Genomic DNA, 19,420 nt, shown 5'->3' with positions numbered 1-19,420 from the left:
TCTTCTTCTTCTTCTTCTTCTTCTTCTTCTTCTTCTTCTTCTTCTTCTTCTTCTTCTTCTTCTTTCTTCTTTCTTCTTCTTTCTTCTTTCTTCTTTCTTCTTTCTTCTTTCTTCTTTCTTCTTTCTTCTTTTTTTCTGAGACAGGCCTTGGCCTTGAACTCACCATTTAGCCCAGGCTGGCCTCAAACTCATGGCAGTCCTGCCTCAACCTCCCAAATGGTGGGATTTCAGGTGTGTACCACCATGCCGGGCTTTAGAAACTGGTTTTATTGTTCCTTTAGTTTCCATAGATGGGACATGGGGACATGGGGTTCTCACACTCCCAGCCCTTTTTACTTTTAAAAATATATAGTCTATAACTTGCTTTTTTACCATGTTGCATGGAGAAGTAGGTCTTTGCCATTGCAATAGAGAACCCCATAGTAATGATGTTTCACACTTTATCATTCTACTCCCAATAGACTTGAAAGTTCTTACCAGTTTTTGCCATTTTAGCCAGTGCTACTCTAAACATTCTTGTCCAGGCTCCTGGCTCATCTACCAGACTTTATCTGGTAACAAATATGCTGAGCTGTAAAAGGCTCTAGTCAACAACTTCTGCAGATAACCCACTACTGTTGTGGACTGCTGGACTGTGTTGGGTTGTTTTGCTGAATTCAAGCACCTGTAGTATTTAGATGCCAATGGAATACCCACCTCTGACAGGACTAAACAAAAAAGGGGGATACAAAAGAAGGACCATTATGGGGCTGGGGAGATGGCTCAATGGAATAAGCGCTTCCCTGGCAAGTGCAAGGGCCTGAATTCAATCCCCGGTTCCACCCCAGAAAGAAAGAAAGAAAGAAAGAAAGAAAGAAAGAAAGAAAGAAAGAAAGAAAGAAAGAAAGAAAGAAAGAGAAAAAGAAGGACCATTTTGTATTTATATATACAGAATAGTTGGGATAGATATACAGCTACTTTCACTTTATTCAGTGAGAAAAAAGATTTATAGTAATAGTATTTGGACAGGATATCCTGTCTGCTTCTTGTACTATGGATAACCACTAAGAAGGTAACAATGTACAACGTATGAATTATTGAAAATGTCCTATTAATCAGCTTTGAAACTGTCTCATTGACATTTGTTTCTCAATAAAACAAAATAAAATAAGAGCTATTAAAAAAAGGAGGGGCCTGGCCCTAGCTCAGGCCTTTAAGTGGCTGCTTCCACAAAGCTGTCAGCCTCAGGTTGCTGGAGTTCGAACCTCACACCTCTCCAGCTGGCCAAAAGTGCCCTGAAGGCATTCGAGGAACCAAAAAAAAAAAAAAAAAAAATTCCCTAAAAAAAGGAATATAAAACCAACAGTGAAGTTGCTGATTCATAGCATTTGTTTCAATTTTGTTAGCACCAAATTGTTTATCAGAGTGGTTATGTCAATTAAATCTGTTTACCTAGAGTTTAATTGTTCTAGTCACCATAAAGCCACAAATGTCAGAGTGTTAGAACAGGAAGGAACCAGAGTTCAGTTTCTTTACATTGACATTGTGGGGTGATGCCACCATGCAGATCAGAGCCTCCACCTGAGCCCCAAACCCTGAGCCCCACTCCACCCCTCTCTTGCCTCATTTCTCCCTCATCCTTCCCTTCTCAGGCTGAGTTCCACAGGGTGACCCCCCACGACATATCAAGCTCTTTCCAGGGCCAGGCCAGGCCAAGGGCTCAGAACTGAATCTGCCAGGATCCCCAGGCTGTGGAGGATGAGGCTCCTCCGCAGACGCCGTATGCCTCTGCGCCTGGCCATGGCGGGCAGCATCTTCATGCTCTACCTCTTCATCCGGCAAAATGATGAAAGTGGCAGAGAGCCAGCCACAGAGAAGCCATGGCTGAAGTCCTTGGTGGGCCAGAAGGATCACGTCCTAGATCTCATGCTAGGGGCGGTGAACAACCTTAAAGATTCAATGCCCAAACTCCAGATCAGAGCTCCGGAGCTGCAGCAGCCTCCAGTCGCCATAAACCAGTCTTGCCCCCCTGGGTTCTACACATCAGCTGAGCTAAAGCCTCACTGGGAACGGCCACTGCAGGACCCTAACAGCCCTGGGGCCGATGGGAAAGCATTTCAGAAGAGCGAGTGGACACCCCTGGAGACCCAGGAAAAAGAAGAGGGCTACAAGAAGCACTGCTTCAATGCCTTTGCCAGTGACCGGATCTCCCTGCAGAGAGCCCTGGGGCCAGACACCCGGCCTCCTGAGTGAGTAGCTTCCAGAACCCTGGGGAAGGCCAGGGCTTTGTCAGGGTTGTGGCCAGTTGGACTGTGGCCACAGGCCCAATGCCAGCAACAAAGCTGTAGGGCATCTGAGAATATAGGTAAGGATTTTCTTTAAGCTTTCTTTTCTTTGACTGACCAACTGTCCTGATCACAGAGGCTGCAGTTCAGGCATATTATAGACAGGGCAGAGACACAGGAGACCTATGAAAGTAAAACAGTTATGAAGGTGGCAAGATAAAGAAGAAAGAACTCAGGACGTGGGACTAGGATCTGGCACGGGCACCTGGGAGGGGATGATACCAGGCTGTGGATCCAGTGGTCCTGCCCCCTGCTGAGGTCCACCCTAGAGCCTGCAGGATTCCTGTGCTGTTCTGTTAGGAAAGGGAACATCTCCTTGAAATATAGGAAGTAAAGCCATGTTGTTATGTTGAGCTGTGGGGGACTCAGGTCAATAATTTCTGACATTGCCAGTTAAACAGAAGACCCAATGCTATTATGGGCTTCTGTACTCTTTTAGAATATTTTGCTGAGTTTACACACCTATAATATTCAACAACGGAACTTAAAAAAAATTGGGGTATAACTATGAATGTCCATTTTGTATCTGTGTATTCAAAGTGGTTGGGATAGATATATAGTTGCATTCTCTTAATGAATAGAATGATTTTTTCTAATGGTGTTTGTAAGTAGGATCACAAGTCTGCATCTTGTACAGCAATTAACCACTAAGAAGAATATATGCAGTGTATTATTTGTTGAAACTGTACTTTCGATTTGATTTGAAACTGTCTCATTGCTATATGTTTATCAATAAAACTTTGAAAAGAAAAAAAAAAAAAAAGGAAAGGGAACATCTCTTGACTACAGCGCTGGAGTCAGTAACATCCCCACACCATCTGTGTTTCTTCAGTGAAGCCCCCCGGGCCAGGAAATCATTCCAACCTTTATTTGAAGTTATTTAGTTTTGGGTAGAAGAACCATCACTTTAATCTCTAAGGTTCTTCCATCTTACTCTAATGCTACTGTAACCAGGGCTCTTCATTCAGACTTAGACCAAGTATAGTGGCCCTGGAACAAGGAGCCACTTGGTGTTATCGGGAGCTCTCAGCTGAGATGGGCATTGGCATGTGGGCAGCTAAAAGAGCAAATTGGGTGTCTCTGGAAGGTCCATGAGCAATCTCTGTCCAATAAAGGGCCATAGAAGAGGTGTTAGGCACATGATTCCTTGAGATCCAGGATCACCACACGAGTTTGAGTGTCCAGGTGTCAGTGTGGCCAATGCCATGCAGTGGCTGCTGGAGCAGACAAGAAGAGAGAAAAGTTTGCAGGAAATTGAGTGTGATGGTAGAGTCAGATTACAGGGAGTTGGTGAGGAAATGGATAGTGAGGAACTGTAAATTACAACCAAAAGAGCCTTTTCCTCTCACTGAGTATGGAAATTATAGTCACTTTTCTCAGATGTCAGATTTGACCTTCATTACTTATCCTCTGGAACCTGTAGATTGCATTATAATTTATGTAGCATGCATATTACAGAAGAAGAGTCTGCCCTGGAAACTCCTAGCTTGATAGCAGCAAGCAGATGGATGAAGGCAGCAGAGAGCCTGGGCATCACAGCTAGAGGCCGGAAGCAGCTCTGGGTTGGTGTTTGACATTGGAGTAGGTCAGTAGGACCCACATGGAGACTTAAAGCGGGTGGGGAGAGTCCAAGACAGGAAGCAGCTGCTCCCAACTGCAACAGCTGTCTCCACTTCCTCTACTGGCTGCCCACAGAAGGCCGTTCTCTGCTAAAGAGCTCCCAGTAACTCCAAGAAGCTTCTGGTTCTAGGCAGTAATACTTTGGTCTGAGTTTGAGGAGCCCCAACTGTGGCAGCATTAGATTAACACGTAAGCATTTTCAAGACTGAAGTGCTGGTTTCACTGACCAAGGCTGAGATGATAAACATATTCAAATAAAAATTGGAATGACCATGTAGGCCAGTGGTTCAGAGGAGGAGTGGAAAATGATTTGGAAAAGCTTTGGACAGAGCTCTTCCCACCCCTGGAACTCTCAGGGACCGGGTAAGCAGTGCATATAATTTTGTCTTTCCAGGTGTGTTGACCAGAAGTTCCGACGCTGCCCTCCACTGCCCACCACCAGCGTCATCATCGTGTTTCACAATGAGGCATGGTCCACGTTGCTGCGAACAGTGTACAGTGTCCTACACACCAGCCCTGCCATGTTGCTGAAGGAGATCATACTGGTAGATGATGCCAGCACTGACGGTGAGGCCAGAGGGCCCTGAGCCAGGAGCTGGGATCCCGTGGGCACTCTGGGGAGGAGGGCAGGGCCTCAAGGGATCAGGCCTGTTGCCTGCATCACACTCATCACAAAGGCCAGGAGCAAGAAGGCAGCCAGGGATAGGCAGCAGGAAGACCACATTCCCAGAGTTTGGACTGTTTTCATCCTCCACCCAAGGAACTCCAAGAGGTTAGCGGCATTGGTCTTCCTGAGAGCTGCCAAGTCTAACCCTAAGTCAGAAATGCTGGGAGAGGTCCACGCAGAAGAGAAGGCCTTTTACTGTGTCCTGCCTGGCAGCCCATTCTTATGCTCTTGCTGGCTGCATTTCAGAGTTCCTTTTTGCTGTGGCTGTTAATAAGTGGGGCTGCTCCCTCCAACTTCCACCTGTCAGTCAGGCCTGACAGGTGGCATGACTGAGCACAGGAAATACCATGACAAGTAGATCCACTGTCCTGCAAAGGCTACCAATCCTACCAACCCTGATGGGTCACAGTGTTATGGTGAAAGGGCACAGACTTGAGAGTCCGTCAGAAGGAACACAAGTCCTGGCTTTGTGACCCTGGGCAAATACTTGGTCCTTCTCTTTTGAAAAACGAGGACAGTTGACTTCATTGGATGACACAGGAGAGGTCTGAAAGAGGTGATCAATGAAATAATTCATGGGGCAAAGTAATTAGCATAGAGTAACAGCTCCATGAGGTTAGATTTTATTATATTCTTTGTATGGGGACAGTATTCCATGGGTGCCTCTCTCTCTCTTTCTTTTTTTTAATGTATTAGGCTGTTACAAGGTCTCACTACACAGCCCAGACTCATAGTGATCCTCCTGTTTTCAGTCTCCCCAGTACTGGGATTATAGGCATGCACCACCACGCCTGGATTTGGTGGCTGGCTCAGCCTGCCCTGGGGGTGGAGTTGGCACGGCATGTAGTACTGGGTATCAAACCACGGTCCCTGCACTTGCCTAAGCAGCCACTTTAGTCCACTGAGCTATCTCACCAGCTCCCATGGGTATTTTTCTACCTGGATGTCTAGGACTGTTCCACTGTAGAGGCCAGATTGGAGCTGGATCTGAAAGGAGGACTGTCTAGGAAAAAGAAGAGTGTGAAGGGCATTCCTGGAACAGAGACCAGCATACGCAGAGTCCTGGAGGCAAGAGTATGTTTGTTGGGGAGATCTGGTGTGACTGAAGCTTAGGTTTCTGATAGGAAATGAGATTAAATAGGTACTGCATTAACGTTCACACCAGGCTAAATATATTTATTTAGAAAGAAATGAGGGGGCCTGGCCGTAGTTCAGTTCTTTAAGTGGCTGCTTCCACAAAGCTGTCAGCCTCAGGTTGCTGTAGTTCGATTCCCACAACACTCCAGCCAGCCAAACCACCCGTGAGGGCATTCAGAGAAAAAAACAAAAACAAAAACAAAAACCCTTAGAAAGAAATGAGACTGAGGATGTAGCTTAATTGTCAAGCACCAAGAATATGTGAGGTTTTGGGTTCGATCCTCTGTGCTAAAAAGAAGGAAGGAAGGATGCATGGATGGAAGGAAAAAATGGTCCCTGAAGTGTTTCAGCTAGACAATGACCTTATTTCAGAAGAACGGCTGCTTTGGGGGAGAGCAGTTGGCAGGCAGAGAGGCAGAGGATGCGGCATCTAGAGTATAAGTTCTTAGAACCGCTCGAGAATGGGGTGATAGGTCGGACCCAGGAAATCGGCTGTGGAGGTGCCACCCAGATATACTTGGGGCTTCTGGGAGCTGAGCCCTGCTCCCGGATGGCACATGGTGTCTGGGGCCCCGCGCCCGGGGCCCTGTATCAAGGGCAGCTCCATGATCCCCTGCTGGCATCCTGGTCGCTCCAGTGGAGCTGGTGCTTCTCCTTACCTTCCCCAGTCTTTTCTGCCCTGAGGGTTAGGGGTGAGAACACTGTTGAGCTCATTTCTTCAGGGAGCTCACATTTGCCCTGGCTAGACAGACTTGCTAAATGTGGTTGTGCACACCGGAAATCCCAGAATTCAAGAAGGATGAGGCAGGAGGATCACCGTGAGTTTGAGGCCAGCCTAGTCTACCTAGTGAGTTCAAGCCTAGCCTAAACTGCATAGCAAGACCTTGTCTCAAAAAAGAAAAAGCCCCTTGGTAGCACTCACAAAGCAAAGGCAAGAACAGGAACGCAGTGAGATCTGGGGGGCAAGAAATGTATACCTTAGTCTTCTGGAAATGGAGCGGCAGAGGTGAAGACTGAGGAGCATAGTGTGGCTACACGGGGTAGAAGCAAGTGTATCAGCTGCTTCCTCTCAAATCGTGCCCTTCTGTGACCCTGCTCTCCCAGCCCTGTACTACCTACCTGAGCACCAGGTGGTGAGAGTTCCCAATGCTTTTACCATCACCCGGGACCTGGTGAGTCTGTCCTTAAGGAGCAAAAGCCAGGATAGATAAGTGACATTCCAGGCTGGCATGGGAAGCAGCTACAGGGCAGAGCAACCTGTGCCTAGCAGGGCAGCATTTCCAGTAACCTACTCACCTCCCCGAAGGACCTGCTTCTAGCAGCCACCAGCATGTGCTGGTCTCCTCTCTGGCTAGCTCCCTCTTGTGGTCCTGGATTCTTTCTTACAGCATCCCTGAATCACCTGCCTGACAAACCTGAACCTGTCCCTCTTATTTTTCTGAGTCATGGACAGTTTTGAGACTCCACTGAAAGCTACCCTCCCTCCCTAGAGTAGGGTACACTGGCACACAACAGTATGCACCCCCTCCCCATTTTCCCATGTAATGCCAGGGAATTTGTGCATTCTAGAATAAATCTTCCTACCAGGAGGATTCTCAGACTCTAGAGATACTTTAAGTGTCATTCAGTAGGGAAAGGAAAAGGCCCTCAGATTCATGGTCATAAATCTCTCAGCCCACAGCAGGATAAAATTTCCTACACCATTGACCATCCAATCAGGTTAACTGACTGTCATTAGACACACAAACAAGACCTGTGTCTCTGCTGAAACCAAGCCCCTACTTTCTGCCCTCCCTCCCATCAGGCATCTGGCAGCAGCCTGATGTGAGTATGCTCACATGTGAGCATATGGGCATTCGATGCCAGGGCCAAAGGAGGAGACCCAGTGCCAGGCAGAGGACCTTCTGTTTCCCAGCACAAGTCAGACCCAGGGCATCGGCTTCACTCCTGAATGGGCTCTGTCTTCTTAGAGCTTACTTTTTTTTTTTTTTTACTTGGAAAGACAGAAAATAAGTAATTTTAAATAATAATAATAATCACATGAGGAAGTCAAAGGTAAAGGGAGCGCAGAATGCATGTGCTAAGCTCATGTGAATTCAGGGAGCTCCTTTAGTAGAGGAGCAGCAGCCCAAGGGCCTGAGGTAAGAGGAAAGCCAGCAGGGCTGAAAGGAAGTGGGCAAGGAAACAGAAAGAACAGCACTGTAACATGAGTTTAGAGAGAAGAGTGGGGCTGAATCATTAGACTTCTGGGGGCTTTTGGGGGTTTTTTGATTACAGGAATTGAACTCAGCAGCTCACTCTTGCCAGGCAGGCGCTTGTGCCACTGAGCTATCTCCCCAGCCCAGACTTCTGTAATTGATAGGCTGTGTTTGGGTTTTTTACTTGTGGGGTGAAATGTACATGTGTAAAATTTCCCATCATCTCCAAGTGCACATTTATTAAGTACATTTATTACAGTGCAGCCGTCTCTACAGCCCGTCCTCCCCGTGCTGGTGGCCCTCTCCTTTCTCTCTACAAACTCGATTTCTTTGGGAATCTTACGTAAGGGAGAGCAGGCAGTGTTTGACCTTTTGTAACTGGCTTCTCTCATGCAGGGTATCTTCATCTGTATTGTACCATCTGTCAGAACTTCCTTTCTTTTTAAAGCTGAATAATATTCTATTATATTTTACCACATTTAGGTCATACCCACTCATCTATTGATGGACTTTTTTTTTAACATGTTGGGGTTTTTTTTAATTTTTTACTCATTTTAATGAGAAAAAAATAGCAATGAAACAGTTCCAAAACAGGTTAGTAGGACAGTTATAGTAATTAATACATTACATATTATTGTCTTCATAGTAGTTATTCAGAGAACAAGATGCAGACATGATCTCTTGTCTAAACAATATTAGGACAAACCTTTCTTCTCATTGAACTAATAGAAAGTAGCTGTATATCCTAGCTATTTTGTATATACATATATCTTTTTCACTACAAAATGGTCATTTATTTATTTATTTATTTATTTATTGCAGAATGGGGAATTGAACTCAAGCCCTTGCGCTTGCCAGGCAAGCACTTATTCCACTAAGCCATTTCCCTAGCCTGGTCCTTTATTTGTTTATCCCCCCCCCTTTTTTTTTTTGGCGGAACCAGGGATTGAACTCAGATCCTTGTGCTTGCCAGGGAAGCACTTATTATTCTATTGAGCCATCTCCCCAGCCGCCTATATCCCCCTTTTTTGTTTTGTCACAGTTAAGTGTCTCGTTGTTGGAGAAGCTATATTTGGAGAAGTCTGTAAAGGACCTTTTCATACTTGATGCCAGTTCAAATATTGTAAGTACTTGAATTCAGCAAAATATATAGTCCAATAGTCCATAATAGAAGTGGGTTATCAGCAAAACTGGCAATTGTCTGAAGTTGTAGACTTGAGCCTTTTACAGCTCAGCATATTAATATGGCATTACTTTTTATACCTTGTGATTATACTTTTCTACTGGATGGTTAAGACCAAGTTAAAGCAAGACCTATATAAGTAAAAATGTAACTTTTGTATCTGACAAGGTCAGTCAAATCCCCTCAGGATTTACCCTGAAACCATGTACAGCACCTTTTAGATCTTTTGTCAGTGTCAGTCATCTGGATGATTGGGCCATTGCTTGACCAATTTGCTCTCTGTAAAAGCCTGAGAGAATTTTTTCTCTCTAGCTGACTCTCCTTAGGCACATTAAACATCATCAATCACTTTCCTCTGTGACCTCATAATCTCCTTGATCAGAAAATTTGGGACACCACTGAGTTACAAGATGTCAAAGCACAGGTTCTCTTATGTCCTGAGTCCTCACTGACCTTGAAGGACTAGGGCCAAAATATTGGCTATCCTTGTAGCCCTTCTTTTTCTCTAATTTTTAGTCTGCAAACTTTAATTGTTAAACATCCAGAAGAGAAGCTTAATGATACTATTACCCTGTAACAGAGGCAGTTTAGCTTAACATCACTATCTGTCTGAATATCGAATGCCTTAGACATAACATGGAACTGCTATTTTCTAGCAACCATGGATATTTTAAACTTTAAATCCCTATAGAATGTAAAAAAAAAATATTGGTGGACATTTAGACTGTTTTCACCATGGCTATTGTGAATAAGAATGCTATGAAGATGAATGATCAAATAGGTTTTTAAAAAATTTTTCTTGGACAGGGTCTCACTGTATAGTCCAGGCTAGCCTTGAACTCACAGTGATAATCCAGCCTCAGCCTCCCTGCTAGCATAACAGGGATCCATGACCACTCCTGGCGCCCTCTCCCTCTCTCTCTCTCTCTCTCTCTCTCTCTCTCTCTCTCTCTATATATATATATATATATATATATATATATATATATATATATATATATGTATATATGTGTATATATACACACATATATATAATTTTATTTTATTTTTTAATGTGTTATAGTACAGGGTCTCGCTACACAGATCAGACTCATAGTAATCGTTCTGTGTTCAGCCTCCCAAGCGCTGGGATTATAGGTGCGTGCCACCACTCCCAGTCTCAGTTGCCATCTTAGCATGCCCTGGAGGCAGGGCTGAGAGCGGCACCTGGGAGGATCGAAGGCCCATCCCTGCATCTGCCCAAGCAGGCACTTTAATCTGTTGAGCTATCTGGCCGGCCCTTAAATATCTGTTTTAATTCTATGTATTTTTTTATCTTAAGGAAACTACTTAGATTTCTTATTTAAGAGCTTTTTTATTTTTATTTTTTCCAGTGGTGGTGGTGGTACTGGGGATTGAACCCAGGACCTTGTACATGCCAGACAGGCAAACGCTGTACCACTGAGCCACATCCCTCAACCCTTTTTATTTGAGACAGGGTCTCACTAAGTTGCCCAGCCTAGCTTCCAACTTGTGATCCTCCTGCCTTAGTCTCCCAAATCACTTAGATTATAGGCATGTGCCACACACCCATGGTATATTTTTAACCCACTGTTTATGAGTGAGTGTGGTAATACATACCTTTAATCCCAGCACTCAGGAGGCTGAAGCAGGCGGGTTACTGTGCATTCAAGGCCAGCCTGAACTACATAACAAGACCCTGGCTCAAAAATAAATAAATAAATAAATAAATGTAATTTTAAAAAATAAACCACTATTAGTGAAATGGTCTGGCTTGGAGATAACTGCAATTCTCTGTGTAGACTAGGGAGCTGGGAGTGGTGGTACACACCTGTAATCCTAGCACTCTAGGAGGCTGAGGCAGGATTGTAAGTTTGAGCCCAGTCTGGATAACTTAGCAAGACTCTGCCTCAAAGTAAAAAACAGAAAAACTGTTAGGGACATAGCTCAATGCAAAGGCACTGGATTCAGTTCCCAGTGCTGCCAAAGCCAAAACCCAAAATCCAAACTAACAAACAAAAAGATAAGAAAGAGTAAAGTTGAGACTAAAAGAGTAGTAGTAAGTGACACATTATCACATGGTGGCCATGGGGAGAGAGACTGAACTGGCTCTCCTTGCTGATGGGCTGATTGTACACACACACATAATAATAATAATAATATAATAATAATAATTAATAATAATAACTAATAGGGCAGAGCATTGGGGGGGGATCCAGCATTAGGGCAGCTGGGGGATGCTGGCCTCATGTGCTGGAGTTGGGGGGTCTAGGAACACTAGTGGGGAGAAATTCTGTTGGGAGCACGTTAGGATTAAGGTTCGTCAGGTGTGCGGGGAAGGTGGAAGGCCGGGCCAGGAGCCATCTGCATACTGATGGGCCCCTTGAGACATGGGCGTTGAGTCATGACGAGCTTGTGGATTTGAGTTGTGCGGTGGGACACCAAGTTGGAGCAGTGGAGCACTGACCCTAAGTTAAAAGACTGTCGTCCAAGGTGCATGAGAGCGTGAGGGAACTTGTCTGCACATTTAGCTCTGCCATCTGGTTCCTATGTCCAGTGAATCTAAGGGCGAGACAGGGGAATGGGTAACAGGGATATTTCCTAGGGGAGTTATCTTGCACCCCTAGAATGGTCTAAAGCCTGGAGCTGGGTGCCTCTTGGACTCAGAAACCCCAGGTCCATGCAGCCAAAGCTCTTGAGACTAACAGGAAGGCATGAGAGAACTTTGTAGAGCTCAGACTCCCCTGAGGGGTACGACTCAGTGCTTCTCAGTCCCTCACCACAAAACCCACTTCCTATGACGTTTTTGCCCCTGGGTTATCTCTACTACCATGGGCTTCCTGTGAGGAGAATTAAGGCAGTTCTCAGGGGAAATGTCAGCCACACTGAGAATGTGAAGCTCCTGGCTGGGTTCCTCCCTCTTTCCTGTCACGGCCAGCACTTGGGGCTGTGGAGTTCATGAGCTACTTGATGGCAGGATGCAAACCAGCCATCACTCTGCAGGACAGTGTCTGGCACGTGGGCAGAGCACAGCAGATGTCTGTTTGTGGCTTCCGGGCTGAAGCTGCACAGGAGGCTGGTTTTGACTCCTTAGGTCCTGGCTCCAGGGGCCAGAAACCTCCTTTCTGGAGTAGGACACAGCCCCTTTCTCAGGGGGCTGCCTGAAGAATTCCACATACAAGTCAGCCTTGGGTCAGGAGCTCTTGTCTATCCAAAAAAACTGAAAAAGAAAAAAATAATTTCTTTCCCATTGGAATCTGCCCTCTACAACAGTGACCAAAAGAATGGCCTGACAAAGCCCCTTTCTCTCATCTTCTCTTCTTGGGGTCTCACATGAGGTCAAGTGGCAAGGCCTTTAGATGACAGGAAGGCTACAGAACCCACTCTGAAACCTATGTACATCAAGTCCCGCCCAAGTGGCCTAACTGCTCCTGGGAGAACAGGGTGACACAGGCTGGTTAGGACCTGCAGTGGCTCTTTGCACTTGCTGTGACGCTGGGATCATCACTTGTAGTTTTCCATCTGTTAACACACTGGGGACAACACTCCCTATTCCACAGAGTTGTCACCCTGCTAGGAAAGACTGAAGAAGGAAGTCAACATAAAAGCACCAGGTTCAGTGACTACACACAGAAGGTACTCAAGTGTTCAGGGAGAAGGTGCACGTGCGCTTGTGCATATGTGTGTAAGAGATCTGTGGTGACCCACTCAGTTGATTTCAGGACCCACAGTAGGTAACACCACGCTCAGAGCGATGGTCACTCATCGCTGATCACTAGGCTGACTGAACAGTCTGAAGTGCAAAGCACATACTGTGCACATTGGTCACGTAGGTGTGCCCTCCACCCATGAAATTATTGGCCACTCCATTCCGCAGAGTTGAGAAAAGAACAAATAAATCAGAACACTAGTTAATAAAATAAGATTTGGCTCTCAGGTACAGACTTCTAATCCCAGCACTCAGTGAGGCAAGAAGATCCCAAGTTCAAGGCCAGCCTTGAGCATAACAAGACCCTGTCTCTAAAAAAACCCAGAAGATTTAGACTATGTTTCAAGATGAAGCCTTCAAAATATGTAGTGATTTTTTTTTAATATCCTAAGATTTTGGGTTAATACCATGTCATTAGGGAGCTCTTTTATCACAGTAGTGGAGAAAAACCACTCTGAGTGTTCTCACAAAGGCCCTGAGGCTCGGCACATGCACAGCACAGTGAGAGTGGGGTTGTGGGGCTGAAGGGAGAGAGTGAAAAGGGAGCAGGCTGCTGCTGCTGAGAAGGTGTGGGCAATCTCAGCAGATGCCGTCCCTTCAATGTGCTTTTCCATGGGCTGGGGAGATAGCTCAGTAAAATAAGTGTTTTCCTGGCAAACTCAAGGTCCTGAGTTCAATCCCCAGTACCACACACACACAAAAAAAAAGTGCTTTCCCTGCCACCCTCAAGTGGGATGGTTGGCCATTTTGCTCCGGGCAGTTTGTTCCTTACGACAAATGATTGTATGGCAGTGCTCACCACTGTATGCCAGCCTCCAGCACTGTGCCAGGCCCCTGGAGGTGCTTAGTGCTCAGGGCTTTATTGTTCTGTTTCAAAGTTCTGAAATGAACCCAGAGCCTTGCGCTCTACTGAGCTACGTGCGCTGCCCCTTTAACAATATAACGTGGCCAAGCATGGTGGTACATGCCTGTAATCCTCACCGTCTGGAAGGCTGAGTTTGAGAGGGCTGCAAGCCCAGTTTCAGCAACTTAACAACTTATCAGGAACTTGGCTCAAAAATAGGGGGGGAGGTGCGGCTGGGAGATAGCTCAGCAGTATGCCTGGCAAACACAGGCCCTGAGTTCAATCCTCAATCCCACAGAAAAAGTGTGTGTGTGTGTGTGTGTGTGTGTGTGTGTGTGTAATTTAAAAACTGGCTTTTTTTTTTCTTTTAACATTTTTATTTATTTGTGTGTGTGTGTGTGTGTGTGTGTGTGTGTGTATGTGTGTGTGTGTGGCCAGCTCAGCCCACCAGGGGGCGGGGCTGGCTGGCATGTGGTGCTGGGGGATTGAACCACCGTCCCTGTGCTTTGCCAAGCTTGTTCCAAGTAGGTGCTTTAGACCACTGAGCCATCTCACCAGCCCCCGTTTGGCTTGTTTTCATCTTCCTAAAAAAGTTTCTGTTCAGAGGAGGTAATCAAAGGGATTCAGGCAGAGCTCAGCCTCTGTGTGTACTTCACCAAACAAACTCATGCTGAAGAGCGTGGGAGATGGGAAAGCACAGACACGGGGCCATGGCTGCACCCACTAGGTCTGAGAGAAAAGCCTGAAAGACAGCTCTGAGAGAAGCAGCTGAGACAAGAGAAATCTTGGGCATCTGAGAGCCTTTGGCAGAAGTTTGGACTTGATTTGAGGCCAAAGAAACACAACTCTTCGAGGTGTGTCTCAGATGATAAAGAAGGTGCCTGAAAGCAGGAACAGGATCTAGCACTGCAGAGCTGGTGTCCTGACAAGGAGGCTCTGGCCACAAGCAGATCCTCCTCTCCCTTCCACTGTCTTCCCCCCTCCCTATTTTAGCACCTTTGTTTGAGATAAGGTCTCACTATGTAGCTCAGGCTGGTCTCAGAATTGCAGCAGTCCTCCTGCCTCTACCTCCTGAGTGCTGGGCTTATGGGTGTGTGCCACGACGCCCAGCTCCCTTTGGCTTCTGTGGAATGGCTCTGTATAGGCGGTGTGGGAGGGTTGACATTCCAGGGAGCTGGATGCTTGGGAGCACCTGGGCTTGGGTTGAGGTTTGCAGCCGTGTTGGCCTGCAGCAGTGACCCCATCTCTTCCAGAATACCTAAAGGACAAGCTGGAGCAGTACGTGCGGCAGCTGCAGATCGTGAAGGTGGTGCGGCAGGAGGAGCGGAAGGGGCTGATCACTGCCCGGCTGCTGGGGGCCAGTGTGGCACAGGCAGAGGTGCTAACATTCCTGGATGCCCACTGTGAGTAGGAGACACCCTACGGGGCACGCTGGACTTGTGTCACCTGCCCCTCTGCTCCCCCTGGAAGAACTGAGACCAGTCTGTTCTGTTGTGGGAGTGAAGGAGGCATGGGAGCTTCTCCCTTGTCCCCCATCCTTACCCCAACTCAGGAATGTTTTGTCAGGTGGCACAAATGGCCCTCCAGCAAGTGCTGACCCCAGATCCTGGACATGTGCCCTGGAGACACACATGCTCATCCTTCCCCATCTATACCTTGTTCAGAGTTCTGTCCCCTCACAGAGGCCTCCCGTTTGGAACTCCTGCTCCACTGGTTTGGAACTGGTTTGCATAGGGCTTTCCTATAAAGCTATGTAGAACCAGAAAGACCTGCCTCCTACCCAAAGCCAAAACATCTCCCAACACTGTCAGGGAGAAGTGACTATTCCTTAAAGGCAGTGACATATATTGGGGAAAGTTCTAGAACTGGTGTGAGAAGCCCTGGTTCCCATTCTGCCCCTAACACATACTGAGCTTCAGTTTCCTCGTTTGTAAACTGGGAAGGATACCAGGTGTGGTAGCACACAAGCCTATAATCCTAGCAGTCTAGAGGTTGAGGCAGGAGGGTTGCTGTGAGTTTGGAGCCAGCCTGCGCTACATAGTGAGTTCAAGGCCAGTGTGAATTACATATTGAGACCTGTCTCAAAACAGAAAAGGGGAATACCAGCCTTATTTACCTACCACAGCTACTACTCCAGGAGCCCATTGAAATAATGTACACAGAAGTTCATTGAAAATCTCCTAGGGTGGCTTTGGCGCTGAAACTTGAGATGCAGATCCTGGGAAAGAGAACACCTCCCAAAATCCACATTTAAGAGGGGAGCTGGCCCTGTGGGGAGGCTGGGAGCACTGAAGATCTGCACCCAGAGCCTCTTCTGTACTTCTGCATCATCTGAGTTGAACGGGTTACTCCCCCACTCCCACCTAGACCTCCATTCTCCCCTCCAAAGCAGCCTCCACCTTTCTGGGGAAGAGGCAGGAGGGTTTCCGATTGCAGCTCTCTTCCTTACAGCTGTGGAGCTAATTGGTATCTGCCCAAACCAGAGTAAAGAAAAGGTCCTTCTGATCATCCTGGGTTCCCCACTGGGGTGGGGCTTGGGTCAGCTGTGGGCAGGGCCTAGACCACTACCCCCTTACCTGGGTCTGCAGGTGAGTGCTTCCATGGCTGGCTGGAGCCCCTCCTGGCTCGAATTGCTGACGACAAGACAGCTGTGGTGAGCCCAGACATCGTCACCATTAACTTACACACCTTTGAGTTCTCCAAGCCTGTCCCTGGGGGCAGAATCCACAGCCGGGGCAACTTTGACTGGATCCTGACCTTCGGCTGGGAGGCTCTGCCTGCACATGAGAAGCAGAGGCGCAGAGATGAGACCTACCCTATCAAGTAAGGACCAGCGTGGCCTCCGTGACCCCATCCCACCCAGTTCCGGGGACCTGTGTCAGCCCGCACCAGTGTGTATTGAGGCTCAGGCCCTTGACATTTAATTAATCCTCACTCCTAATGAGGTAGGTAGTCTAGAACAAGGGCTTGGGAGTGTGGGTCAGTGACAAAGCACTTGTTTAACATGGGCAAGGTGCCACGTTTTATGCCCAGCACTGCAAAACAAAAACAGAAACAGGTAAGCAGCGAGGCTCATTTATGACAGACAGCTAGTCTCGGGGCTGGGGAGATAGCTCAGCTGCATGAGCACCTGCCTGGCAAGTGCAAGGTCCCAAGTTTGATCTCCAGTACCAAACAAGAAAAAAAGAAAGAAAGAAAAGAAAACAGCTAGCCTCAGAGCATGCAGCTAGCGCATAGTACAGCGTAGACACTTATCCCTGACCCTGTCTGGCCCAAAGCCTTAGCCGTAGTACTGTACGGCCTCACCATGTACCAACTTGAGCTTGTTCACTCATTTGCTGTATGCCATGTGTACTGGACCTCGTGTATTCCTCCCCTCACCTGGAAGGTCATGACTGGTGCTTGCAGGGCAGGTGAGCCATGGTAGGTGGAGGCCATTGTTGAGCTGCATTGTAGTAAGTAGGAGTGGTGTATGCTCCCCGATCACCATGTTTGGAAAGACTCAGAGTATATAGTAAGAAAGCCGGGCATGGTGGTGCATGCCTGAAATCCCAACATTTGGGAGGCTGAGGCAGGAGGATTGCTACAAGCTCGAGGCCAGCCTGGACTACATAGTAATTTCAAGGTCAGTCGGAATGATACAGTGAGACGTTATCTCAAAAATTTAAAAAATAAAAAGGTATAGTAAGAGAAAATAGATAAATTTTGTGCAGTCTAAAATTTGTTGCAGGGCCGGGGAGATGACTCAGTAGGATAAGCACTTGACTGGCAAACACAAGGATCTGAGTTCAATCCCCGGTTCCACCAAAAATAAATAAATAAATAAATAAATAAATAAAATTTGTTGCAATTGCCCTGAACCTTTTCAGTAGGGGACCACATAGGAAAAAACAAAACAACAACAACAAAAAAAAAAACCCTCAGGCTTTCCCACCCAAAGTCTGTTGCATATTTTTCTTTATTTTTGTTTTGTTTTGAAAACATGAAAGCCATTTTTTGCCACAGAGCTCTATAAAAACAGGCAGGCACAAGACCTGATTTGGCTGGACCTATAGCTAGGGGGTGGAAGTTGGATGTTAAGCCACCAATTTAAGCACCCCTGGGCTTGCCTTCCTTGCACCCAGGCTGCCCTGTCCTCTGCAGATTGCCTGTGGGTGGCGTTATGGGACCCAATCAACCTTAACAGTTATCTCAGACCACCTGGGTTGGGGAGTGAATTTTCCAGAATCCTATGACTTGGATTATATGTGCTGCTGTTTTCCTATCCTGGCCAGGAGACATAATGGGTCAACTAAACATACGTCAGGAACAGAGGGAAGTGGAGGTGGGAGTACAGCGGCCAGAAGTGAGAAGAAAGGCTTGAAAGGAAGAGAAGGTTATGGCTCCTCCCCCTCCACATTCCCAGAAGCCTAAGAAATACTGCCCAGAGTATCAGTCTGGGCTCATGTGGGTATCAGAGAGGAATCCTAAACAGCCAACTGCTCTGTCGCCATTAGCAGGGGAGAGTAAAAAGAGAAGGCAGGAAAGAGAAATGAAAGTAGAGCTTCCTACTAACTCTCCGCTCACTCATGTGTGCTTTTGTTTGGTGTACACGGCAACAGTCCCACCCCTAAGCCAGGGCCAGACACACAGCACACAGTCTGGGACAGGGCACCTGAGCCTTCTGCCCATCTACGACGTCCCTGGCTCCGACTTTCAGGAGCTACACAACTGAAGGGCAAAACTCCAGCGCTGGAGGGTGAATTTCTCCTTGGTTCACGTGGCTTGCCCAGAACACTTCCCATTGTGGCTCGCCAGGAGCACTGTGAGTTGTAGCCTCCTACTCCACTCTCAGGAGGAAGCTAAGCTGAGTGGAGGACTCAAGGGCCTGAAGGAGGCCGGAGAATACTAGTTGTTTACTAATGATTGTCTCTCGGTTGTGAGCTCCAGTGAAGTATAAGGTTTATCCTCATAGCTAATTTGTTGAATTAGCTATGGTGAATTCCCAGCCTGGAAGATCTCAAAGAGGAGACAGGCCCTGGGGTGAGTGGGTGGACTCCCCAAGAGCAAATTAGCTTGAAGGATTCCCTGAGCCTTGCTGGGTACTACTTGGGCTGGCTTACAACCCCTGAGAGAGGACAGAACCAGCAAGCAGAAGCCAGCCTGAGCATGTTTCCCGACTGAGATTCCTTCCCGAAAGTAGTCACAGGATCCAACTTCAGGGAGACAAGAGCAGCCATGAGGTGGGGATCCTGTGACAGATCAATCCATGAACGTCAGTTGAACCCCATTCTGTTTAAGGCATCGTCCTAGGTTCTGTGGCTACAGAGGAAGTCACAGCATTTTCTGCTTGCTGGTACCTCATGAAGCCACTCCCCAAAGGTATCCAAGCCAGCCAGGCCTGGGCACAGAAGCCAACAGCTGAAGCGTCGTTCTCCCATGTGCTTCTCCAATGCCACCACTTTGTTTGCCCATCTTTTTTTTTTTGGCAGAACCGGGGATTGAACTCAGGCCCTTGTGCTTGCCAGGGAAGCGCTTATTCCCCTGAGCCACCTTCCCGACCCCATGTTTGCCCATCTTGTTGACATACACACCGGGCCCTAACCCTCAGCCCAGCCCCTCCTGCAAGCAGTACAGTATGTAAATTCTATCAAATGAGGGCTGGTGAGATGGCTCAGTGGTCTAAAGCACCTACTTAGAACAAGCTAAGCTAAGCAAAGCACAGGGACCGCGGTTCAATCCCCAGCACCACATGCCAG

At 47.2% G+C, this 19,420-nt stretch overlaps 1 protein-coding gene across 6 annotated transcripts in view; it reads left to right on the top strand.

Moving 5' to 3' along the window:
* The window catches only part of Galnt6 (polypeptide N-acetylgalactosaminyltransferase 6), a 42,806-nt gene that overhangs the window by 15,544 nt on the left and 7,842 nt on the right, over nucleotides 1-19,420 (top strand). For all 6 annotated transcript variants that reach the window (XM_023722810.1, XM_023722812.1, XM_023722811.1 and 3 more), the window contains 4 exons: nucleotides 1,632-2,228; nucleotides 4,339-4,511; nucleotides 14,936-15,085; nucleotides 16,271-16,505. In XM_023722810.1, the coding sequence (XP_023578578.1) occupies nucleotides 1,738-2,228; nucleotides 4,339-4,511; nucleotides 14,936-15,085; nucleotides 16,271-16,505 (1,049 nt within the window). In that variant the 5' untranslated portion in view covers nucleotides 1,632-1,737. The remainder of the gene's footprint in view (nucleotides 1-1,631; nucleotides 2,229-4,338; nucleotides 4,512-14,935; nucleotides 15,086-16,270; nucleotides 16,506-19,420) is intronic.

This window comes from Octodon degus, unplaced genomic scaffold (assembly GCF_000260255.1).
Source record: "Octodon degus isolate 3935 unplaced genomic scaffold, OctDeg1.0 scaffold00093, whole genome shotgun sequence".
NCBI lineage: Eukaryota > Metazoa > Chordata > Mammalia > Rodentia > Octodontidae > Octodon > Octodon degus.
Note: the sequence above shows the minus strand (reverse complement) of the source record. Positions and strands in the feature narration are given on the sequence as shown.